This window comes from Psammomys obesus, unplaced genomic scaffold (genome assembly GCF_907164565.1).
Source record: "Psammomys obesus unplaced genomic scaffold, mPsaObe1.curated_primary_1811, whole genome shotgun sequence".
NCBI classification, from domain to species: Eukaryota; Metazoa; Chordata; class Mammalia; order Rodentia; family Muridae; genus Psammomys; species Psammomys obesus.
In genome coordinates, this window is record NW_026593931.1 from 1,169,322 (window position 1) to 1,180,973 (window position 11,652).

Genomic DNA, 11,652 nt, shown 5'->3' on the forward strand with positions numbered 1-11,652 from the left:
GCAATGTAAACTTGTACAGCCACTTTGGAAATCTATCTGGTGCTTTCTGAGACAGTTAGAAATAGTGTTACACCAAGATCCAGCTATATCCAAAATAGGCACATATCCAAAATAACTCAAGTATTCTACAAGGACATTTGTTCAACCGAGCACACTTTTATTATGATAAAACACACACAACACAAGCATTTCCCATCTTCAGCATACTGCTTGGTGTTGTTTACATTTTACCATCTGCCTCCAACCAGCAAGATGCCCCTGGCCTTTTCTCCTGAGCGGAGGATGAGACTCTGCTTTTGTCTCCACTCCTCAAAGTTTTCAAGCTCTTCCTGCTCCAAGTAGTCCGCACAGAATTCGTTCTGCCCAGATTCTCATGAAAGTCAACATGGTGGCTTCATGCCTATCTGTGTGGGACTATGTGCAGAAGCCCCTTCTCTTTTAAAGCCAAGTAACAGTCCAGTATAGAGAGGCTGAAGTCTGTTTATCTGTTATCAGGACTGCTTTTTATAGATTCCTCTCTCTCTCTCTCTCTCTCTCTCTCTCTGTCTCTTTCTCTGTGTATTTGTGTGTTTTCTGGTTATATGGTGAATATAATAATAAATGCTTACATACCTAATTTTGCAAAACAGAGAGAACTGAGGAAATTGAATGATTGAGGCCTATCACAAGCTGTCAGATATTTTTAAGTATTATGGGTAATCCAGGCCATGACAAGTGAGATCCACTATCCAAGTATCTCTTCAACACACACAGGAGAGAATAAAACCTGCCATGTGGCTTTTCTTTCATGCCTGGCTTCCACATATATCATAATAAATAGGTTTACCAGCAACAGAAAGAATAACGTCTTTTTTCTTTGACTTGAAGCTCACATAAGCACAGTACATAGTTCTGATGCCAGTGCACCAGCTGATCTTAAAAGAACTTATCCATCCTTGAACAGTCATATGTTTACTGTCCTCCCATAACATTTGAAAATGTGAATTATTTGTTTTTCAGTGCTGAGGACCAAAAAAGGACTGACTGTGGCATAGCTATGACCCTCAAGAATCACAATAAAATAAAATATGGGATCATTACTTGGATATCTTAAGTAGGAGAGGATGCTGTTCAAGGTGTACATCACCACAAAGAAGCTCATGAGGCACAGGATGGTCCGTGTGGCTCTGTGTTCTGGGGATGATGTAGGGGAACGGTTAGTGCTGTGGAGAAACTGGGACTGTTTCTTATGTCTGTATAGGAAAGTCACCATGTATGCGCTGGAGATGGCCATGAGACCTACAAAGATGACATCTGTGAGAGTTAATAGTGTGTAAAATGTATTCCAGAAAGAGTAATGCATGGGCAGAAGACAGCAAGACTGAGTGATGTATGTAAATCCAGGTGAGGTCAGATTAGGTGTCGCAGTTATGTGTGTTGTAAAGGGACTGCTAATGGACGAATAAAAAATACTCAGGACAAGAAGGCAACCTAGCATGTGGTATGGAGATTTATATTTGAACTTTGCTAGACGGGAACTTCTGGGACTGAGGGTGATGGCCTGGAGGATGCTGAGCAGGCTAGTGGCACAAAGAGAGAGGCTCCTAAAATACCTGTGCAAGAACAAAACAGATTTGCATGTGGAGTCACTCCATCTCTTCCCTGGCATAAACATGTCTGTAGCTACTAAACTCATGACTACCAGCATCAGTATGTGGATTAGGGCCAAGAGGCTGATGGGTGGATCAGTGAGTCTGGGCCTCTGTCCACGAATGAACTTGAGGACCTGGAAGAGAAGAAGGAAGCTGTTGCCTGAGAGCCCAATTGCAGCTTCAAAATACAGAGTGTTTATTATCTTAATTTTATGGGACAGTTCATTGATTTTGATCATTTTCAGGCTGAAAGAATCAGGTAGAAACTGTGAAGGGGAAACAGCAAGAAGATTCCTTATCCCAAATCTATCCTTGCTCATCAGCTGTAGACAATGGCAGCTCTGCTAATCTGAGGAGGATGTGTTGATGTTTTACATTTCAGCCTTATTCCATCTAATATCGCCTCCACCTCAACTTGCCCAGAAGCCATGTTCAATTTCTCCATTGTTTCACACTTACATGCCCTTTCTGTATATAAGCTTTCTCCATATTGAAAATTGTCATGTGCAGTGGAAGTAATTTTTTCTACTGTTTCCTATTTGAGGTTTCCTGAAGCAAAAGCAATGTCTTACTTGTCTTTCATCTGCATCATGTTGATTGCCAGACACATAGCAGCTCTTCAGGTTTACATGAAGTTCAATGAGGATTGCAAGAAAGTAGAAATGAGACCCTCAGGTGAAGCAGTGCAACAGGCCCAGAACAATTTTATTTCAGTCTCTTTGTTCTGCTCATTTACTGCAGACCTAGTGCTCTTCATGTGGTTGTGCAGGGAGCATTGAGGAGTGGAAACTCTGAATCCAGACTATTTCAGATCCTACCCACTCCTGCCATTTCCTGTGTGTGACTCTGAGCAGTCGACGGTTGAGCTGTAGCGCAAGAACATATGACAGTTTTGTGCCAGTGTTAGGGAGATATGTAAGAAGATGAAGTTTACGTACCAAGCCTGGTGGTGTTCTCTGCACAGGGTGAACTCTGTGGAAGTGTAGGCTGCTGGCTTTATTCTCCTGAGGTTCCATATGTTTGTGACTTGGGATAGTTAATGCGGGTTTTTTTTTCATTATTTTATTTTATTATTATTACTATTATTAGTTACATTTTATTAACTTTGTATCCCAGCTGTATCCCACTCCCTTATTTCCTCCCAATCCCACCCTCCCTCCCTCAGCTCCTCCCTGCCCCTTTCCAAGTCCACGGATTGGGGAGGACCTCCTTCCCTTTCGTTTGGCCCTGTTTTATCAGGTATCTTCAGGACTGACTGCAAAGTCCTCCTCTGTGGCCTGGTAGGACTGCTGCTCTCTTGGGGGGTGGGGAGGTCAGAGAGCCTGCCATTGAGTTCCTGTCAGAAATAGTCCCTGTTCCCCTTACTATGGGAAACCAATTGGTTATTGAGCTACCATGAGCTTTGTCCGAGCAAAGGTTCCAGGTTATAACCATACATGGTCCTTGGTTGGAGAAACAGTTTCAGAAAAAAACCCTGTGACCAGATATATTTGGTCCTTGTGGAGCTCCTATTCTTTCCATGTCATACTAACTCCCCTTCTGCTGAAGGTTTGGTTATGAGTCTTAGTATCTGTTTTGAAACGCTGCTATGTAGAGTCTTTCAGATGCCTTCTGCAGTAGACTCCTGTCATACGTCCAATGCACATCCCATTTGTTTTTCTAAGTGAGGGTTAATGCAGTTTTAAAAACAACTGTTTGGTCTGTCCCAGCCTGAAACAGAGAAGATTAATTATGACAGCAGTAGACTACCTGAGCAATCCTTTCCAGAGCATTATGGTAGCAACTTAGGCCTTCTCTGTGAATCTGACATTGTAACTGCATCTGAGACAATTGCTGATGTCACAGCAGAACAAAAGCCTCTGTGAGATGTGTTCCATTATCAGAGGCTGCCAGGAACATGGTCCTTGATTTTTTTTTCTCCTTCAGCATGTGAAAACAAACAAACAAACAAACAAACAAACAAATAAATAAACATAGAATTATAATTACTATGTATGCAGGACCATTCCCATGTAAGGTATTAATAAGCCCTTCCTGAACGATGGGTTGCACAGGCATCTGAAATTTCATACCTCCTTGAGGAAGCATTTATATTTCTGACTCATTTTGCTCTAACCTCAGACATATACCAGAGGATTTGGGGAAGGGTGTTCTAGAAGATTCTTTCTCCTATAATACACACACTTACTTTAATTCAAGTATCATCCTCTTGAATTATGTAATAATATAAAAATTCTAGTCATTGAGGAAAAAATAAATGTCAACTGAAATTCAAAGGTGTATGTTGATGTTATCTTGGTTAGACCATGGAGCTTGGAAGATGTAAAGGGCAAGCTGAAGCGTTCAAGCTCAAGCAGGAGTCCAGTAGGTAGGCTGGGCGACAGATGGACTAACTGCCTATCATGGTGATAAGAGTTTGATCCGTGGGATTTACATTCTGGAAGGGAAGAACCATCTCTCAGGACCCTCAGCAGTGTACTGTGACATATCTCTGCCTCTCCCACAAAACAAATAAGTGAAATGAAATAAACCATAGCTAAGGTGCATAGTCTGTGTGAACAATCAGAAATAGTTTCTAGAGAGATGGCTCTGTGGTTAAGAACTCTTGCTGCTCTTGCCTAGGACCCAGGCTTTTTTCCAGTGTCCATATGACATTCCCAAATCACCAATTCCAGGGTATCTAAAAAGGCTTCTGAGGTCCACAGACATCAGGCACGTTTGTGTTGAAAATACACACATGGAAAACATACATGCATGGAAATACATCCATGGAAAACACTCATAGACATAAAATAAATCATTTTGACATTTAAAGATATTTTTATTAATGTAAGGTGTTTTTAACTTGAGGCATGTCAGCTCCTGCAACACCCAAGCCTAACTCAACAAAGACAGTGAGCATCATAAAATCTCCTTTTTGAGAAATCTTCACTAATGGCAGACTAGGCACAGGGCAAAAATGCCCCAGCTCTCTTTATAAACAATATACTCTCCAAAATGGATAAGACATGGATGCAGGCTGAGTTTACTGCCAAGCTTTACCAAGACAGGGTAGGCAAATCTTTTATATTTTTTGCTTCACAATTACGTCTGACAGATACACTAGGCCAAAAGGCAACAATGATGCTCCAATGTTATTTAGAGGGAATGGGTGCCCGTCAAGGCAGTAAACTGTCTCTGTCATCTTTTAAAACAGTTATTTCCAAAATAAATATCCATTGCATGAGTAAGCCTTTATAAGGTTAACAATACTAGTTACTTAAGTGTAATAGTAACAATAAGGTTTAAATAAGCTTTACTGGAAGATTGCTTGTGAGGTATCATTTTGAGTTATTATGGGCTTGATTGCCTAATGTCATTCTCAGGAAGCAGAGTTCAGATATAAATTCAAATGAAATCTGTGAGGGGAGCATTCAAACCTTCCACACAGCTCATTGTAAATCTCTGCAAACAGAACAGTTTCAGCCTCTGTAACCAAGGTAGGGAACTCTGTTATCTTCAAAATACTTTGCAAGATGCAGCTGCAGACCCTGAATCACAAAAGTGGGAACACTCTCAATAAACCATGATTTAGTGGATGGGGCATTGAAGCCATCAGAAAACCTTATTTTTCTGAAGGTGAATACCACAGAAGTCTTCTTGATTTGAAGGTGGTATTCCATCTTGTTATCACAAGTACCACATGGCCAGGAGAGACACAGACATTTCTGAAGTCTCCTACTATCTCCTAAAGTTGCACCACACTTTCATCAATCAGACATACAAATCAAACCTGTGTAGTGTAAAAGACTCTAAATTATATATGATGTGAAGAAATTTTTAGAGTATCTGTAATCATGTCATGGGGGGCATTCTGGTGAAGATGAACTCAGTAGAGAATCATAGAAATGGAATTCTCTGCACTGTTGCCTCCCGGGTGAGCCATCTCAGCTCACAGCTGCCTAGCAGAGCATGGTCTAGGAAGTCAAGGACAGAAGGCCTATACCCTCAGCAGCATCATTAACACACTCTCCCCAATCAGACAGGTTGAGAGTCATTTCCCTGTGATATCCTGTGTCCTAGGTTAACCTGTTGTATTGTGAACCCAAATCATCTTCTGCACAATAAAAACACAACTTGATTCAGAGACACATGGCATTCTCTATATAAGGAAATAAGTCAAAGTGTAGGTGAAACAAGTTTGGGAAATTGATACCACATGAAGTGTATGAAAAATAAAAGTCTTAGTGAACACACCAGGACCACAGACTACTGATGAAAGCAGAAATGACCAAGAGAAATCTGAGGCTCCCTTTGTTAAAGCCAGCCATAGGGCTGTCCCCGAAAAGATGTAAGAGGTAGCTGATACTGTCCTGCAGAGGTCAAAATAAGCCAGGACTACAGATACTGTGTCATCCTGCAGTAACTGCAGTCATATATGGAGAGCCCTGGAGTACCTGACATCCCCCAAAGGGCCTCAAACAACTGACAAGTGTACAGGAGAGGGACCTGAACCTGTGGTCTGGAGGGAAGTGGATAGTGGAATGGAGGAGGAAACCCCTCTGCAGATGCCCTGCAGGATGGGTACCTATGGCCTCCTGGGTGCACTGTTCCAGGAAGAAGTAGGTAGGAAGGACACTTCTGTTTCCTCCTCCTAACATGAAGTCAGACTGCCCATCTCCTGGTGTTGAAGACATGTGTAAAGCACATGGTTTATGTCAGGACTGAGTGGTGTCTGTCCACCCTTATAATCATAAAATAGTGTGATTTCCATCATTACACGGGTCACCTTTACCATGTTGTCATCACTCTCTTCCCCTCTGTGAGTTAATGAAAACAGACCGTGAGGATGAGAAGGTGAATTGACTCTTCCACCTGCAAGTGGGTTAGGGTGAGCCAGGACTGAACAGTGTACTGTTTGCTGCACAATTCTTTCTGGAAAACTAGAAGGATTCGGGGAGATGCTGCTGCATCAGGTTAGAAAGCCACCATCAAGCAGATGTCAACACTATGCCCAGAGAGGCCATGAAATGCAGGAACTGCAGGAACACCAGGGCAAATGCTTGGAGAACATCTGGGGTGCTTCTACAAACTGAAACCAGTGTGGTTACCTCTCAGGGTTCAGACTTGCAGCTAGGATGATGTCCAATATTTTTATATGCACCCCAAATTATCAGGAGAGTATTTTTTAGACTTATCTGTCAGCCTGGGAGACCCACACCTGAGGCAGACTCCACTTGCCTTTCCAGCTCAGTGAGGAAACACTGGCTAAGACCAACGCTCTGCTGCACAGCTCTCACCTTCCCTGACACTAGCAGTAGGAAGATGGTGCTTGTGCTTGTCTTTCTGATGGGTTTATGAAAAGATATAGACTGAGAAAACCTGAAACCAAGCCCAGAGAAGGACAGGATGAGGCTTGGCTGACACCCTGAGTTCTCTGACCAGAACACCAGAAAGACTGATGGAAACAGACGTTGTTCTTCTCAAGCTCTTGGTTTTGGATCCTGGCTCTTTAGACAGCAGGAGGGGAAACTACCATGTGTCCACTGTGTGTAAAATATCTAGTATTCCAGTGCCTCCTCATGGATGTCACCTCAGGGGACATATTTTACTGTGTAGTTCACAATGAGCCAAGAGTATTAGTGTGCAATTTCTGAAACTGAGTGAGGACAAATGACAGTAGGAGAAAATATTGGTAAGAACCTCAAAGTAACATAAGGTGTCCTGTAGTAGATGGTGTTGATACAAGAAAAGATATTTCCTTTCAAACACAATGAAAATATTTTAATTCCTTAAGTTACAGTAGTCACATCATAAATACCATAAATACTTTTGTATCTATATGACAAAAGTAACAGTAAAGATTTTTAATGAAAATATAAAATGAAAAAAATCAGCTTTCATAGTAGGCATATCAATAAGTAAGTTTAAATCACTAAAACACACTTCATCTGAGGAGCATTAAATATAGTCCTTTCTTGTGAGTCATTTAATTTAGTCAAACATAAATATAAAATATCAATGTTTCCAATAAAAAAAAAACTATTTTCAGGAAAATTCCTAAGAAGAAAAAATTCCTGTTGCCCATGCAGAACACAGTTCCCTGTGCTGAGGGGTTGTCAGAGCTCAGCATCTTCTCTGCAGATGCTGAAAACCTCCCTGAAGCCCAGTGCTCCACCTCCCACAGCCTGCCTGAGTCCTGACTTCTGGTTCTGCACTTGGGTGCAGAGCACTTACCCAGATGGATGTGGCAGGGGAGGACTCTGCGCCTGAGGAGATCCTGCACAGCTTAGGTGAAGGGGTCTTTAACACATCTCTGCAGCCTGCGATTTTCATGTTTGTTGAAGGTCAGGAGTTCCTGTTGGGGAGCAGGGAAATGAGGCCTCCTCAGGGAGCATCTTACCTGCCTGTTGATCTCACTCACTCTGTCTTGGGCAGCAGCCATCTCAGAAGGGCTGAGCACAAACTTTGAGTTCCCTTGTAACACCTGAGAGAGGGATCAAAAAGTTTATGACATATAGACAACCCCAACTTTTCTCACTTCACTCCTCAGAATTAATTCAGACAAATTTTCATTCACTGTGATGCTTCTATTCTGAGATGAGGACTCCTGGGCCCACCGTGAATTCCCATGGTCCTAAGTGTGCTTTCCCCACACTCTGTGAAAGTCAGAGCTTTTCCTGGGTAATCCTATCAGAGAGAATGTGGCTTCCATTTAGTATTGATTCTTTGTTTCCTGGTTTCTGGTATGAGTTTCAGGATTCCAAGTGTGAGTAAATTTTAAATGTGAATGTAAAAAAATTAAATGAAAAACAGAGAAGTAGAGGCAAATCTGAGGTGGTCACAGACAGGTGGAACATAGCTGAGGCTGAGGTCATGTCTGACTGGACCTGAATCTCTGAGGGGCAGGAATGGACACCTCATTCTCACTGAACTTTAGGAAGAGGCTGTGCTTTGCCTGAGTGGACTGTATGCACTGTGCCTCAGTCTCCCCTGCAGGCATGGTGCACACACATGCATCCAGGACTTAGGAGAGGAGGAAGGAACATACTTAGTCAAGACCAGTCTGGGAAACTCATGGAATCCTTGTTGAGAAAAGTAATCAATATAGGTAAACCCTCAAATACAAATACTCAGATATTAGAATAAGGAAACATTACTTCAGTATAACTAATCTCAATGTACAAATTAATACACACACAGACATATATATAGACAATAGATGGAAAAATAGTAACTTTCAGAGAATTTCAAATCTAGAAGAAGCAAGAGGAAATATGAAGATCATAGATTGTACATTTACTGTTTAAAATTGCCTGTGGATGCTCCTGAGAGGGATGGAAACTCTAGGAGAAAGGTACAGAGTATTTCAAAACAAGGTGTCATCAGGAAGAGATAAATAAATGAATGTTGTAAAATATGAAGTGAGAGCCATTGCTTGAATAAGCCTTTGAATACACATGTAATCAGGTGGGGCTCATCCAGGGAAGAGGAAGCCACAGACTGTGTTACTGGGAAAACATGGTCACTTCCGTCCAGCCTCATCCTGTACCTGCCCTCCTCTGCCTGTCACCGACCAGACTTCTGCCTTACACTCCAGCATGGTGTGTCCCATTGACTATCCATTTATCCCTGGTACTCTGTCCCTTCACTCAAACTTTGGGAAGCTCTGAAGATGGGGATGTGAGGGTGCTCTAGGACTCTCTCCTCTCTCTCTCTCTCTCTCTCTCTCTCTCTCTCTCTCTCTCTGTGTGTGTGTGTGTGTGTGTAAGAGAAAGATGTGTGTGCTGTGCTCATGTGCCTGAGGGCTTCTTCTTGTGTGTGGAGGCCAGGGATCATCTTCAGTTGTCATCTGTTTCTCTCCTCCTTATTTGTTGAGACAAAGTCTCTCCCTGAACCTGAGCACCACTGTTTCAACTAGAATGAGGGAGCAATAGGATTCCTCCTCTCTGAGCGTGGATGACAGGCCTGTGCAGGCATACAGGCATAAATCTATATGCCTTATTTAACATGGCTATTGGGGATCTAATCTCTGAACTTCATGCATATACAAAAATCATTTAATCTAGGGAGCCATCTCCCAATTCCTTTCCTAATGTCAATACACAACATTATTCTACCTCCAATGACAGTGAGGATGAAGTAAGATGGAAGTCACAGTCTCTGATGACTGGACTCTACATCTCTACATTAAATAAGATGTTGCAGAAAGTGAGTAGTTCACAGATGATGGGTTTCACAGGAGCATCCAGAGAGGTCCTAGAGTGTAGCTGTTAGTACTTGTTCATGGCCAGAGCTCTAGAGTGTGTCAGCTCCATTACATAATGATGGAGCCAGGAACAGACGTGCAGCCTGTCAGAGAGCCCATTGCTCATCTGTGACATGGGGAGGGCTTACTTCCCAGGGTGTTGTGGGGTTAAGGAGGTAGTATACAGTAGGCACTTTGTGTCCAGTGAGTGATGTCTGAGTTATCTCAGTGAAGTCTGACTTTATGTATCCTCCCTCGAGGACACCGTCTGTGTGTGCCTGGCCCATGGTAGGCACTGCAAAAGCTATCTCTGACAGAGTAGGTGTAGCTGCTGTCACTGTAGACAAAGCTGTGGTGAGAAACATCAGTTTCTGTGATAATAGAACTGTTCTTTGGTTTTTTTTAATGTCATACAAAAGTCCTTTATTTGGTGGTGGACAACTTAGAATGAGTTACACATAGGACATCTCAGTTAGGCTATCTGACAAAATTTTTTAGCTCAAATCTCAAAACAATTACTTTTCCTTATAAGTACCAGTGAAACCTGCTTTTTGGTCCTGTGATTGTAAGCTCTGCGAATGACAAAATACTAAATTATGTTACTAAAGAAAAGTCATCTTCAAATGTAGCTTCTCCTGCTGTACTTTAAAAATGCAATCTCAACATTACATTTTAAATTTATTTTCCAGTCTGTTATTTTCGATATAAACACTAAAATCTTTACATGTCATGTGAAAAATTTCTCCAATGAAGGACATATCAACAACCATCTGTTACAGCAATCTTTAAGGTCAATTATCTTTTTTGACACAACTTCAGTCCTCTTTTACCTTGTCTGAGCATGGTCAGTCAGCCTTCGAAGGTTTCGTTCCTACATGTACCGTCATTTAACTAACCAGGCATGAGCCAATATTCAATGATAATGTCATTTTGTTGAGAAATTCTCTTTAGGTTATCTCTTCCTCACATCAAAGAACTTTCTCCATTCTGTTTTTATGTAGCAGGCAGTGCACCTAATAAAAGATTTTTCTCCTGCATCTATTGTGTGGTTTACACAACCACTTAGAGCACAGTCTTTCTGGGACAGTAGAGTATATGCTACACAGTTAAACACACCATAAAAGACAGTGATGGGGAATAAAGCCTGTCTGAAAAATATCTCTTAATTCTATCTAGAACGTATGGTACAATTCTAGGCTGCTATACATTTTTACTCCAGGCTGCTGAGCATAAAAACTACATTTGCCTTTGAGGGTCAGAAGAGTGATCTGGCAAATACTGATTAGACCAAAGCTTATGGGTTGTAGGTTCTCTCCATTCTCATGCCCCCAGCATTACCCTTGACATTTTAGTACTTGTAGTGGTTAAATCTTATTAAATTTTGTTTACATGTGACCCACTGTCAGGAGGTATGACTTAATAAAAAAATCTAACATAAACTTTTACCACACACAGTGGTTGAGTTATCTTCTTCAGTAAAAGTCCTAAAAGCTAGTGATATACAAGTTTAATCCATGACTGTGCCAGGTCTGGAATGTGTAGTTAGCACTGACACATGAGTGACACACAGTATTGTCACATATATGAAATACTCATGTGACAGGATTTGATGTATCATTTTTGAGGTAAAATCATACTTCAACCTCATGTCTTTATGGCTGAAAAAATGGCCCTTGCCACATCTTCTGCATATTCCAGGAGGCATAAGAATTAGTTTGGAGTTCATAAACATGATATAAATTTAATAGGAAAAGTGATCTCTAAAGATTTTGAGAAAATCCAGTGTAAAGATAT

At 41.5% G+C, this 11,652-nt stretch overlaps 1 protein-coding gene across 1 annotated transcript; it reads right to left on the minus strand.

The window, feature by feature from the left end:
* Positions 1–943: 943 nt before the first annotated feature.
* LOC129684359 (vomeronasal type-1 receptor 54-like) lies at positions 944–1,870 on the minus strand. Its single transcript, XM_055617489.1, has one exon. The coding sequence runs from the start codon at positions 1,868–1,870 to the stop codon at positions 944–946; it is 927 nt and encodes a 308-aa protein (XP_055473464.1).
* Positions 1,871–11,652: the final 9,782 nt, after the last annotated feature.

Coding starts and splice junctions, on each gene's coding strand:
- LOC129684359 (XM_055617489.1), bottom strand. CDS start 1,870: ATGATCAAAATCAATGAACTGTCCCATAAAATTAAGATAATAAACACT.